The sequence below is a fragment of the Montipora capricornis genome, chromosome 1 (genome assembly GCF_036669925.1).
Source record: "Montipora capricornis isolate CH-2021 chromosome 1, ASM3666992v2, whole genome shotgun sequence".
NCBI lineage: Eukaryota > Metazoa > Cnidaria > Anthozoa > Scleractinia > Acroporidae > Montipora > Montipora capricornis.
The window spans coordinates 13,516,944-13,531,943 of NC_090883.1; the positions used below are offsets into that span (position 1 = coordinate 13,516,944).

General features: G+C 39.9%; 1 protein-coding gene across 1 annotated transcript in view; it reads left to right on the forward strand.

The window, feature by feature from the left end:
- Positions 1 to 2,726: 2,726 nt before the first annotated feature.
- The window catches only part of LOC138058239 (ATP-dependent RNA helicase DHX8-like), a 166,650-nt gene continuing 154,376 nt past the window's right edge, over positions 2,727 to 15,000 (forward strand). The window contains exons 1-3 of the mRNA XM_068904148.1: positions 2,727 to 2,870; positions 6,370 to 6,455; positions 12,447 to 12,525. Of these exons, the coding sequence (XP_068760249.1) occupies positions 2,777 to 2,870; positions 6,370 to 6,455; positions 12,447 to 12,525 (259 nt within the window). The 5' untranslated portion in view covers positions 2,727 to 2,776. The remainder of the gene's footprint in view (positions 2,871 to 6,369; positions 6,456 to 12,446; positions 12,526 to 15,000) is intronic.

Consider the following 15,000-nt stretch of genomic DNA (forward strand, 5'->3'; position numbering starts at 1 on the left):
TTTCATTTTTCGCCTTTGGATATCAAGTGAGCTTTGTTTCTAATATTTTACTAACTTGGTATTATATAAAACACGGAAATCAAATAGCAATTTTTTTATGGATTTAACCATAGTTACTAACTAAGATTTAACAAATTAACATTGAAGGAATCGAATGCCTACAAGAATGCATCACAGTGTTTACTCAAGTCGCATCTTAGTTGTCTGACAATTTACATTTACCGGTATTTTGTACTCAACTCAGCAAAGGTGTAAAATATTTGGAAATGTGACAGTGAAAAATTACTTGAATGAAAGCTTGTTGTCTCTTTTGTGCTTTATTATTTACGGTCAAGGTTCTTTCGAAAAGGGTTGAATGTGAACTGTCAGAAATTTATTTAATTGCATGTGCTTTGTGATTGTTTGTTTCGCTTGCACGCACGCAACTGAAATAGGGAGGGTTTCTTGCCTCTTATAGCAAATATGTTGCTTGTTTCAATAAATGTTTCGCTGGAAAATATTTCTGTGAAATTTCTAGCTTTTGTAAATTTATCATGTTGTGTAATTTTCGAGCTTAGCAAATTTGCATACATGTGTTGAAATGTGATACGGGGAGAATTTTTGTGGTAACGCATTAGTCACGAAAATAAACAGGTCTGTTGGAAGCGTGCTTGAGTTTCAACAAAATGACCCCCAAAATCGGCAAAAGATTGTGACGCTGATGAATAATAAAGTAGCTGCTATTACCAAAACGATGGAATTACCTGGTGATAAATAACCTTGTCTTGGAGAGTAAATTTTTGATTTTCCAGAAACAATGGTCAACCTCTGAGAGTTGCGCGATTGTGATCTTTGTGTTGAATTCGCACATTTCTTGTCAAAATTTATAACAATCGAAATAAAAAGAAAACTAACAAAAACAAAAACCCGGTAGCTTGGCATCATTTGACACAGATGCTTCACTGTTTCGCGAGTAAACATGCCGCGGTAAAATAACGCGGTAACTTGATCACTGCGCTCGCTGAATTCGATGTGCGATTTACTCGGTGCAGCCAAACTTGTACAATTACAACAAAACAACTAAAATCTCCCAAACTGTTTTTCGCTGATGGTAACTTTTTATATTCGTGGTTCAAAATAAATGTTGTTTTCATGTCGTAGATTTTATTACCGATGGCAAAATATTTTATGCTCGATCGACCGTCCTGAAACTTCCTTCTGCTCTTCTTAAAAACTGTGTATCCATATTTATTTACTTTTACATCAATATTTGTTTTGGATACAGCAAGCTAACAAAATCTGTATCTTGCTTGGTTCGCATTTGATAGCATTAAAATAGAATTTTCGGTCCTATGCTTCTGTTACTGAGTGGTATATTTCTTAGGTCGCCCATCCAGATACTAACCCCGCCGAATAGGAATAACTTCAGCTTTCAACTGTTGTTTACAAAGCTTTCAGATGCTGTCAGATGCTGTCAGTGCACGCTTACACTTGTGGTGGAAAGAAGTTGCATGATCAACATGTCAGCCCAGAAGCCAATGTTTCTCGATTCCCTTTTATTTTCTTCAGTCTCTCTGGGTTCAGTACTTTGCTAGTAACCACATGTCTTCTCAAGGGGCTATTTATCTAAGACTTATACCATGGCGCTACAATGATAGACAATACCAAAACAATATCGTGTACTGTTAGACCTACATATTACGCAAAGACAACGGTCAACATGTCATCCCAGAAGACAATGTTTTTCACTTCCCATTTATTTTCTTCAATCTTTCTGGGCTCAGTACTTTGCTAGTAACCACATGTCTTCTCAGGCTATTTACCCAAGACTTCTACCATTTCACTACAATGATACACAATACCAAAACAATATCGTGCACTGTTAGAGCTACATATTACGCAAGGACAACTTGAAGCTCCTGGAAGACAACACACAGTTCAGTTGACATTATGGAATAAATCGCTGTGTTACTTCACTACCACACGTAAGCAATGCGTGTCAATTTTTTTAAAGAGGACAGGAATTTCTTCTTTCTGACAAATGATTAATTAATAGGCCGGTCGCCAGGTTTTTAACCTCACAAAAGGATCTGTTTCGTCGTACGAACGTGTGAAGACATGTGAGCCAAAGGGCCGCTGCTGGTATGACGTCTGGTTTGACTTCTGGTACGACTTCTGGGTCCCCCCCCCCCCCCCTCCAACTTGAAAAAAATTGCGTGGAACGCTGCACGTACCACAGGCAACCCAGTGTACCCTCACGGAGGGTCTAGTTTGGTAAATAATCGGCACATTTCCTGGTCAGTTGATCTTTAGTGGTTAAGTGGATAACAACAGTTCTTTCAAAGTGGGTGCTCCGGGTTCAAATCCTGTCCAGGAGCTGCTTTTATATTTTTCTTTTTATTTGCTACCACAAGTCCTGGGACAGAGTTGTCAAAATGGAGGATAATACTTCATTTAAGGCAAAGTGACACTGAAGGATAATTTTTCATTTGAGGAAGAGATCGTGTTGCAACCTCGCTTCTAAGCAATCTCTTCTCCCATTTTGTCATTCTCGTCTCCAGAGCCACCCGGCCCTCTTAGCTGCTTAATCCTCTAAAAGATGGCGCCACGCGTGGCCTTTTGGGTAGATCGACATTCAACCTCGTTCCCAGGGTCTTCTCGGCTTTCAATATGGCGGCGGTTCTTCTCGAGACCCGCCGCCATATTGAAAGCCGAGAAGACCCTGGGAACGAAATTGCCTGTTCACCATGTGATGCCTGAGACAGTTACGAATTACACCAAAGCGTATTGACAGAAAATGGATGAGCTGCAGCAGCTTGAACAGCTATCTCTTGTGTCTAAGATTTGCACGGAGTTGGACAATCACTTGGGCATCAACGATAAGGATCTCGGTTAGTCAAGTTTTTCAATCACACGCAAAATTTATATCAAAGGAGAGCTCTATAAGCTAAGTTTTGTCTATGCTGAAATTGATAAGCTGTAATTTGCATTCTACTTACGTACGTACATACATATATTTTTAATAATCCTGGCAGTCAGGAGACTATACAGTATGTTAAGAAATGGTCAGCGTTTTGCCACTGTTGCCTAATTGGCAAAGAAATGGTTTATACTGTACATCCAGCGATGAAGATTATCATACATGTATACATACATGTACGTCGCCAAAAACCGAGGGTAGCCTGAACTACGGCTAAACGTATTGAAAGACTAGATAAAATTAACTAGCGTCAGCATAATTTACTTAGTTCTTATTAACCGAGCGGGAGGTCTGTATGGGAGAATCTTGACCGAGGTCGCCAGTACAGACCTAACGCCGTAAGGTCTGTACCAGCGACCGAGGTCAAGATTCTCCCATACAGACCGACCTAGCTCGGTTAATAAGATGTTTATTATATGGCCAACAAGAACAATTTAATTCTTTTAATGTAACTGGTTTGTACTAACTGACATTTTGTTTGCGAACGGCGATGAGTGGCAATGAGCTGAACTTAATTCTGTCAAAGTTTGCTTTTCATCCTCTCTTTTGTCATCATGCTGTTTGGCACTTCCATAAATAAATATTGGTAGAAGAAAATACTCAATATTTTTTCATTTTAGTTTGCATCTTTTCACCGCAAAACATTACCGGTCTAGATGCCGGTCTAGATGGGAAAATCTAGACCGCGGTCAATATCGATTTTAGCCAATGAAATTCGTGATTTTTGTAGTTCCCAGTCCTCGTGAGACATAGCCATATAATAATATCCAATAATAAACGAGATGCTTCCGTGAAGCTTACACTCGGTTGCCTGTGGTATGTGTTACAGAACATCAGAAGGCACTGAATTGTGTGGTATTTACTACAGCATTCCGGTCTCTCAAGAATAACAAATATTATTAAAGAGAAGCGAGAAACATTGGCTTCTGGGCTGACATGTTGATAATTTTCAAGTTCCGTTACAACTTCTTTTCACCACAAGTTTAAGCGGGCCCTCTGAGCATCTGACAGCTTTTCAATACCAAAGTTCACTGAAGTTAAACCCTGTGTTCCAGTCTCTGTCTCTGGTTGAGTCTGAGTATCCAAACTGTGGCATCCTTGTAACTGGGGACTTTAACCGTTTGGATATTAGTGGTCTTTTGGGGCATTTTCGCATTAAACAAATCGTGAAAGTACCAACTCATAACGACGCCACCCTCGATTTGATACTGACGAATATGCATGAGCATTACTCTGTGCCTCAGGCCTTTCCACCATTTGGCCTGTCAGACCACAATACGGTGATGGCAACCACGTTGCATGGAAAGTGTAACAATAACTCCAAGAAAACCATCACAAAACGGGACCTGCGGGCCAGCTCCAAGGCTGCAATGGGGAGGTATCTAAATCTCTTTGACTGGCAGTTACTTTTCGCCCCCCTGACAAGTTGCGAGGAAATGTGGAATACATTTTTTCGAGGTAGTCTGTACTGGTCTAGACATCTAATGCCAGAGAAGGAGTACTGTGTCTCTACAGCTGACCCCCCCTGGATGACTCGGAAATTGAAGTCACTCATCCTCAAGAGACAAAAGGCCTTTAACACTCATGGCCCTGACTCAGTCCTTTTTAGACACTTCAGAAATGTCGTTAACAGGGAGAGGAAAGCGTGCCGAGGCTGGTATTACGAATCGAAAATACAACAGCTGAAGGGAGAGAACCCCAGGAGGTGGTGGGATGAGGTGAAACGGCTTAGCAGCGCAAAGACGAAGGGTGGGGACTTGATAAGTCAAATCAATGTTGACCAGTTCTCTGATCTCTCTAAGCCAGAGCAGGCTAACGTCATCAACGCCGCTTTTCTTGAGCCCTTGGATCAGTACGGGTTGCAAGAGCCGCTCAAGCGCTTTCTCCTTGAGGATGAGCCCGAATTCTTATGTGTTACTGAGGAACGCGTGCTGAAGGTGCTATCTAAACTCCACACGCGAAAGGCGTCCGGCCCTGACAATGTGCCGAACTGGCTACTTCAGGAGTACGCGGATATCCTGGCCTCCCCCATTGCGCAAATCCTCAATGTGTCATGTCTCGAGCAGCGTCTGCCAACCATCTGGAAAATGGCTGATGTTCCTCCCCTTCCAAAGAAGAAACCCGTACTTGAACTGAAAAAGGACTTGAGACCGGTGTCACTGACACCTTGTGTTTCTAAGGTGGCTGAGGAGTTCGTGGTGGAGGACTTTGTCAAATCAGCTGTTCTCGACGTCATAGGTGGAAGTCAGTATGGGGTGATTCCAAAGTCCTCCACCTCCATGGCTCTTATTAGCATGATGCATGCTTGGGCTCTAGGGACATATGGGAATGGTGCAACAGTAAGAATCGCAAAGCTTTTGATTTGTTTGACCACGGTATTTTGATTGATAAATTAGAAGGGTTATTCATGCCCCGTAGTGTTCTTAACTGGATTATCGATTTCCTCTCAGATAGATCCCAGCGAATCAAGTTAGCAAAGGGTTGCTACTCTGAGTGGGGTCCAGTCCCCTCTGTGGTACCACAGGGTACCAAAATGGGCCCGTGGTTGTTTATTCTTTTCATCAACAATTTGGACACAAGTTCTCCATATTTATGAAAATTTGTGGACGACACCACGGCCTCGAAGCAAATCGAAAAGGGAAATTTTAGTAACGCTCAGGGCATGACCGATCAGATTATTGAGTGGTCTCATGCAAACAGAGTTGTCCTTTATCCTGACAAGTGCAAAGAGATGCGTATTTCTTTTGCTTGCGATCCTGAGTGCTTTGACGCCATAACTATTGAGGGCAAAGAGCTTGAGGTTGTTAAGAACGCCAAATTGTTAGGGTTAACTATCAGTGACAATCTGACATGGAACGCGCATGTAAATGAGATCATTAAGAAATTGTATCTCCTGGTTCAACTTAAAAGAGCGCGAGTGCCCCCCTCAGATCGAGTTCTTGTCTATAAAGCTTGTGTTCATTCCGGGGTAGACTATGCTGTGCCCGTTTTCTCTAACGCCCTGCCGCAGTACTTGAAGAATGAGCTCGTGCGTTTTGAGAAAAGGGCGTTATCGATAATTTTGCCCGGCATGGGCTACACAAGTGCTTGCGGCTTGTTGGGCATGACGCCTATTACCGAACACCACAGTCTTTTGTGCAGTAAGTTATTCGACCAGATTTGCTCTGATACTGGTCACAAAATCATTAAATAGCTTGCTGCCTCCTAGGAATGAACCCAAATATAATCTGAGAAACCATCGCCCTTTTGCCATCCCACATTTGAAAACAAATCGAACCAAAAACATGTTCATCTTTGCCATGGCTTGCAAATGTAAGAATTAGGTTGGTTTCAAACGTTTTTTTTTTATGACAGCAGTTTCTGGTGTTGGATTTAACTATTTTGCCTTGTTATTTTTGTTTTAATTGTAGCGGAGTTCATAATAATGCTTAGTGAGAAAAACCCCACACTGGACAAGTTCAGAGCAGCTTTGGCTGAAAATGGTGCAGAATTTCCAGTAAGTAAATAATGTTTGTGCATTCTGACCCTGAAAGCATGTACTGTACATGTACAATGTAACTAATACCTCCGGTATTATTTCCAGTCTCGAGAAGTTCTTTTTATAGTTTTTCACAACTTTGTGGGGGTTAAACCTTGAATCATAGTACAGTACAGCCCAGGCTATTTGCGGTTTACGGTTAGACTCATGACTTCTTGCAGCTTCTTGCGGATAGGATTTTGAAGTTCTTGCATTTGGAACTTCTTGTGGATAAACCGCAATTTGACTTCTTTTGACCGCTCGCGTCACAGTTCTTGCGCCACGTCTTGGGCGTGCATTATTTTTCGACTGTACTGAACATTTGGGCCTACATGTATTATAAGTAACATAAAATATCATTCAGGCCATAAAGATAAGATATGTGAACCAAAATAAAAATTATAATATGTAGATTTAGCAAAGCCTAAAAGCGGAGCTCCCTGGTCATTTATTCTTACTGCCTGTAGGGTTAGTGAAAATAAAAAGGTTTCAAATTGTCCACATTTTGGTGTTTCTGGTTGCTGCTTAATTAAATCATTTTCTTTGCTTTCTTCTATAGAAAAATTCATTGCCTAACTAGTGAATTCCTTGGTAAATTTCATGCTAAAAACCGATATCGCATGAATCATGAAGCGATGAGTGCATTATCAGTTTATCGAGTGACATTTACTTTGGAATTCCCTAGTTTGGCAATGAATTTTTCTTGAACCGCATGAGTTTCAAAAGAAAACAAGCACACACTCAGTGAGCGAACTGGAAAGAAAAAAAAAGCCATTTCAGAGTCAACTGTCAATAGCCAGCGAATAGGAATCACGCTAAAATTAGAAACCATCAAAAAACTTTTTCAGTTCAAGGTTTAAAAAAAAAAAGTTTAACTGATGTACTTTATTCCACGTTATTTCTGAAAACGAGATCATTCACATTTTGATATATTTCACTGAAACATGCCAGCTTGGCTTGGAACAAGAATTGGCAAAATACGGCAATGCACCAAGAAAGGATGAAATTCAAACAAGATCCGCTTCAATACTAAATTACATGTACCTTTAGGTGCTTTAACAAACTTCTGAAAACACAAGCTAGTGTAATTTCCCCCTAATTTTATGAGAATTCATTGCGATTAGGTATTTATAACATAAGGGCAAAATTGTCTTGTCACTGTCGAGGCACATTGAAAAACAGTCGGGCAATGGATTAAAAAAGGCACTATTTTTATAATATTTTGAGACCATTTTCACAATAAACCGTACTCAAGCAAGAAAGGTAATCAGCAAATTTTATCTCATACAGTATTTCACGGTTTTCCAAGGAAAAAGTGATAAGCCTGTGTTGAAAAAAGCGTTTATCTCTCTCCCAAATCGTTTTTTGGATGTTGAATAAGTTTCTGCCATACATTTTCTCACAGCAATTTGCAATGTTTGCCCCTTGCGATCCCACTACCCTTTGTGTATAAAGTAGGAATCCGATTACTGGTAACGCTACCAAATCTTACACAGCTTATCGAAGAAAAGTGAGAAGCATCGAAATAAGTGGTTTCACTCCTTGGTGTTGATTTCTGTAGAGAAATTAATTTATCTTTAATACTTCAGAGGATATATATGTACATGTACGGAGTAGTATTGGGATTGCAAAAAAAGGGAGTTGGATGACTTGAGAAAACTTGAGCCGTTTCAGTATGCTCTCATTCTCAATTGCTCACGCCTCGGAAAGCAGGACATGACATGGCAAATCAAAACTTTTATCATTAAAGTATCCAACTTTTATTTTCATAACTACTCAATGGCTTTATATTGTCAATTGAAGCTATGATCCTCGCAGCTATGAACGCAAGTTTTGCAATTGCATGAAAAAGCTTGAAAAATTCAGGACTTCAACAGGGTTTGAACCCGTGACCTCGCAATACCGATGCGGCGCTCTAGCCAACTGAGCTATGAAGCCACTGATGTTGGGAGCTGGTCATTTGTGGATTCCAATGTTCCCCATGACGCATGACACATGTTCCTGTGACGGTTTCAAGATACATGTAGGAAGGTAGATTGACAAGGTAAAAAACTTAAAATTGCTAACATCAAAAACACCCTAGAATTGAAATAAATCTACACCTGGTGGTCAACAGCACAGTCACTCTTCTGTACTCCTTTTGCAGCATGTTTTGTGTCCCTCTGTGACTGTCTGTGATGCCTGTCTTGAGTACAGCTTTAAAATGCACTTTTTAACTCTTTGTAGTTTTACATTGTCTAGAGGCATCTTTCCTTTCTTACCCGAACAGTTACATCCAGCTAATTCTTCCGAAGTAAAGAGCATCTGAACTAAATTTATCGCAAATTCCCTCGTGCGCAGTGATCACATTTGATCATAAATTTGTGGATTCCAATGTTCCTGTGATGGACTCGTGGCATTTTGAAACACTTTTCTCTCTCGAAAAACTTAAAATACCACCATGATAGTGTCAGACTGTTTTCATTCCATGTGATCGTCGAGTACACTTCGATCATACAGGCAAAGAATAATTATAATTATTCATGTCGTTCATTGTGATTTTTACCCAATTACAGAAACTGGATTCAAAAGAGGACTTAAGTCGCTTGGTTTTCTGCGTTACTCCCAAACAACATTCTCAGACAAACTTTGGCAGGTTTTATATCTTTCATTCGTATTCTCAGTTGCGTTTGGTGCTATTTACATGTAATAGTCTATCGAGGAATCAGTCAATCAACAACCGCATTAGCTTCTCAATTTCTTCGACTACATGTAGATTCTCAACTTGATTAGTAATCGTTGTTCCTCGATTCTCTACCATCGATCCTCATGAAAATCGAGGATCGATGATCGAGTCAAGAATCAAGACTCAAAGAGACTGTCAACTTACTCTTGCATGGTATGGTTCCTCCCGTATCACCAATCAACGCTGTCACATGGTCAGCGGGTGCTGGCACTAGTGCATGCTCCAGGATAACTATTTTAATCTATACTTGCATGAAATTTTTTTGATTACATCCAGATGTTCTAAAGTCATTTTTGAGTACAAGTTTCAGAACAGAAGAACTGATGCTTTTCTAAAAATAATTAATTTTAGCAAAAAAAAAAAGCAAATTTTACTCCCAACCCCTGCCCCCTTAAAATCTTGAAACGGCTGTGAGTTACAGATTGCTATCAGTATCACATATTATTGAAAACTACAGTTAATGTACTTTTCAAAAAAAGGTGTTAGCCTTTGTCCCCCCAGGAGGTACCCACAGCCCCCCTGACTCATTCACTATTATCAAAAGTTTGCATGACAGACAGCCAATTGAAGTAATCGTTTACAAGCTTTGGAACAATCAGAGTGAAAGCTGATAAGAAATGTGATATACATGTCATTTTCTATTAATTCAATAAAGGCTAGAAGAAAAACCACTTACTCACTCGGTAGTTAACTACTGCTCAAAAAATCAAAATTAGGACTTCACTGGCCAATGCTAAAGCCCAGTCTAAACGATCAAACATTTTTATCGTCAAACAGATCATGTGCAAGCTGTATTTTTCAGGGTGGCTAAGTGATCAACAAACATTTCTTCATGACACAAAATTGATCAAACGCACATTTCGTATGGTGGAACTGGTGAATAAACGAGCAAATGTACAGTGTATTCATCCAAAAGGACATGCGCTAGTCAACTCGAAACTTCAACATCCCCCTTCCCGGGCAAACCCCGGGCATTTGAACTTTTGTAGCCTGTGTACAGCCTCCCACTCTCCGCAAAAAAAATTCGGAAAGGAGCATCTGTGATTTATCGTTGACAATCGTGTTCAATACCACATGATTTTTCCTAGAATGTGTGGAAATTGATTCGATTGGTTATTCGAATGGTGTTCCAGGCTATTGGTTATTCGAAGGGTGTTCCAGGCAATATTTTAAGCTACCAAAGTCTCGTTTAGGGTTCCACGAAGAAACACAGAATTATGCGAAGAGAAACAGATGTCAAAATTTCTTTTTAACTTGTTTTTAGGGGTCAAAATTTGCTTAAGCCACGCCCAGATTGGTCTCCTTTAGGGGTAACAAAAAGCTTGAGCCATGCCCCAAGGGAGTCCACCCATTCCCCCCCCCCCCCCCCCCACCTGGGGTTTAGCCGACAAGTAAAGACTGTTTACATGTACTTGTTATTTTCATTACCTCTGTTCTCAAAGCAGGCTTTTAAGGACAAAGGTAGGACAACCGTCGAATTGATCACATAGTCCCCCATTTTCTTTTAATGCTTGGCTGAGCACTCGCCCCAGTGTTTTTGCACCCCCTACAAAGTGACCAAAAAAACCTTGAAGAGGTCTATAACAGTAGCTCTTTGGACAATTCCCTTTTTTAATCATCATCCAAAGTCTCATCAGATGACATCAATGCAAGTCAATCCTAATTAACCTACCTCTTTATTTTCTGTTCATAAAGCAGTATTGAGTGCACAAATCATTATGGATGTGGCCAACTTCAGGAATTGTTTTTAGACTTTTTATCTGGCTCACAACCAAAGATCAACCAGCTATTGTAGCCATAATGGCTGCTACTGTAATAGCGCTTGCACTATTACTAAAAATAGACTTAGTTACATGAGCCCCCCGCGTAGAATCAGACAAACATTTGGATCTTCTGAAAGGAAATGTATGAGTGAGGTAAGCCATAGTGAAGGAAAAAAGAAGAAAACTTTATAAATCTGTGGATTTGGTTTCTAAAAAGGAGGTAGAATGGTTAGTGCTAATCACTGTTGATGTAAATCGCACTCACAGTATCCAGATAAATGACCATAAATTGCCAAAATCCCTCCAAGAGTTGCAGGAATCAGGAGATATAAAAGTCTTCATACAGCTGCCAAAACTATTGTAAGACATCGAGAAATGTAAACCGTGGCTAATCAATTGAACGCAGGAATTCTTAACTGTGAAAAACGTATATTTGTGCTCTACAAAAGGTCCCACAACAGACGTTCCTGATGTCCACCAGGAGTAACAAGGAGGTTCACAAAAGGGAAAGCAGTACCGCTTCGATTAACACATTTTTCACATTCTAGTTTTGAAAAATGCACGAGACTTTGAAGTACACCATAAAAATAGAGGATACTCAGAGAGCAGTGTAAAAGGCATCCCTCTGAGCTGAAAGTCTCTAACAAAAAGAGGTCATGCACTAGGAGATGAAAACGCAAGTGTAATTCTGACTTTGTCACAAAATACCACTCCGCTCACGAGGAAATGGCAACTGACAGAAAATTACCCACATCTCAGAGAAATATTTAACATGCCTCTCATATACTACAGATATCACAAAGAAAAAAGCCATGTAAGGTATCTCAGTCAGAGCAAAACAGTCAACCATTTGCGAACAGCAGGAGTAGCGTAGGCCCATAAATACTTTTCCAACATGCCAGCCTGTCGACGGAGTAGAATAGAGAACAGAACTTGCACTATGGTACCATTTCTTTCCAACATTGAACCCTTTTTTGTATTTTTGCCGCAGACCAAGGGTCATTATCGATGCTCGGATCAAGCGCGTGGTCACTTCCACTGTTTACAAGACCTAACACAGCCCCTCACTGGTCCTCACTCGTTTTAAAAGGTCGTCACATTTGCCCGTCAATTTCAACCCCCTATACTTTAAACACCGTTCTAGCTGCTCAATTGTGTATTCTGGTTCTCTCTCGAGAATAGAGCAAAGAACACAGTCAACATCACTTTAAACCGAAGAGAATGAAGTGAATTTTATGCCTTGTTTCCTTTGTGACTCTTACAGACTGAACTTTGTTTGTTTGAGTCACTTGGGGGTCCGTAATTTCATGACCTTATTTGTGCAAAGCGCTATTGGTTGGTACGTGTAATGTGCCTGTTAATTTCTATAAATAGTTTTTAATAATTATGCTAGTGTAAAGTCAACACATACAGTTGGTATCTATAAAATTACCGGTAAGTTATTCTGAGGTCCTTTGTATTATTATTATTTTTTCAAAACAGGAGTCATTTACTTCCAATTTGTTGAGATTGATTCAGAAGATGCAGCCTATAAAGTCAGGAATAGGTGATCAAAATCCAGGTACATGTATTCCTCTCTTTTTTATGTGGGTAAATGCCCTTTGCGGTAAAATAATTATTATCATTTTAAAGTAATTGTAGAATTATAATTTGCTGCAATCTTTGCATATTTTGGGGCACGAAGTTTCCTCTTTCGGGTAGAGCGCAATCAGGGTGGCCAATCTCAAAGAGACTACATGTATGCATAATACTGTACATACATTGCTACCGTACCTGTTTAACCAGAAATCTACCACTGATTCTGGAATTTTAGTGTGCTCATTGAATGCCTCAAATGACCATATTAAGAGCATTATGCAAGGTCATTTGAAAGTCATCTCTTTACATTTTGTTTTGTAAGTGGATGAAAGTAGTTTTGTTTATGAGAAATCAAATATTTAGACCGGTCAATGAATCAGTTAAATAAAACAAAACAAGTTTTATGCATTCCACATTTTGTTTGTGAATAGGCACACAATTTGTGAACTTTGACAAAAATGTTTGGGACACTTGCTTCAGTGGCTCATGTCACAAAATGCCAATTAAATATGAACAACCGAGTTCACCTTCATTATTTTCCTTCCCCCTTACAATGTTGGTACACAAACAAAGTGCTGCATTGCCCGATAAAGCAAAATTGTGAGGGGTGAGGGGGGTGTTTATGAAGTTTTTGATTTCTATTGTGAAAAAGAGGTTGGTGTCCCAAACATTTTGATGAAGATTGTCAGAATGAACACTTCACAAGAACTTCCTTAGAACAAAGAAAAATGGCAACAGATAGAAATGGATGAATGCTGTGGTATTCTTGCTGGTTAGAATGCAGACCAAGCATAATGTTTGTAGAGGTATCTTTCTACAAAGGCGGGCGGGGGGTGAAGTGGGGTGGGGTATATATTTTCATGGAAATGAATAAGTAACACATTAATATAGATAAGCAGGCAAGCACACTTGGTTGCACCTTACATTCAAATAATATTTTTGGTGATATTTCCATTCAACGATATAACATGTCCTAATTGTAGATAAAAATATTCACAATAAAAGTACCCTGTTTAGTCACGTGACTTTCCAACTAACGTAATAAGCTCATTTGCTGCAAGTAAGGAATTACCTTGACGAGCACTATAGCATCCAAGTAATTTTTAGTGAGAACGACAATGGATATTATGGTACTTGCCAGTACATCACTAAGGAAGACAGGGAGGCAGTGCATTCCCCCAATCATCCTGACTTAATGGCTCCACCCAGAACGAACAAGGCTGCAGGTGGGAAAACCAAAAAATTGAGGGAAAAATGTACAGTCAAACCTCTCTAATATGAACACTGAAGGGACAGAGCAAAGTGTCCGTATTAGAGAGGTGTCCTTTGTATAGAGGTCAGAAAATTACGTCACTTTAAAGGCTCCAATGATGCTATTAAGTGTTCTTTAAGTCAAAACTGGCCCAAACAAGTCTTTGAGGTGCATTTAAATTGTTTAATGGACAGTAGAATTCATTACAATACAAGCTGTACAATTCCAAAACATATGGCAAACTATAATACAGTTTCCGAAGAGTAACAATAGAACAGTAACAAGTGTAGCAAACATTAACATACATACAGTAGAGTATTGAATGACAGTTCTTTGTTATTGATTCATTTTGTGTTAAAGAAGTCTTTAATGTTCTTCTGAACAGCATTGGCTAGTCGTTTTTTGACATACAATGACTGAGCTTTTGGAATAATCTTGCATAACTCATCAAAGCCAAATTTAATTCACCTTATGCGGTAAAAAAAGTCAGAAACATGGTTAAGTTCCGAGGAAGCCTCTCTATATGACTTCACTTTTAGTGGCACTGGAGCCCATTTCTCGAAAGCCCCGAAAACCTTTCGGCCCCGAAAAGCCATTTGTGAAATTGCTACCCGCTTGTTTTGGAAAGCCGATCTTTTAACATATTTTCAAGCTAACTAAAAGAAACACGTCTGTGAAGTTTGACGACTTGAACCCTCTCTGTTCTTGAAATACAAAGGGAATTGTGACACCCGCAAATGGCCCGTAAAGTTTCGGGACTTTCGCGAAACGGGCCCCTGGTGCTTGAAGATCATCCAGCTCCAAGATGTCTTCATCGTCACTGTCTGCACCTTCATTGTCAGCATTTGAGTCTGATGACAACCTTGATAAGAACCTTTCCTCCCAGTTTTCACCTCACTCTTGACAGACTGGAAGAAGACTTTCGTTTGCAATAGCTTTGTGTGGTGACACAGCATTGTCACCACATGACTCGTTCAGTAACATCTCAATCTGAGAAACCTCATCTTCCACGTATCTTCAGGATTCGACGCAAACAATGATTGACATATGATTGTAACTTTCTTATCGTTTTGACTGTCACTCTCTACGTCTCTGCCCCGTACAACAGCACAGATTTTACATTAGAGTTGAATATTTTCAGCTTAGTTGATGTAGATGTGCTGCCAGAGCTCCAGATCTGCTTAAGAGAGCGGAAGGCTCCACTTG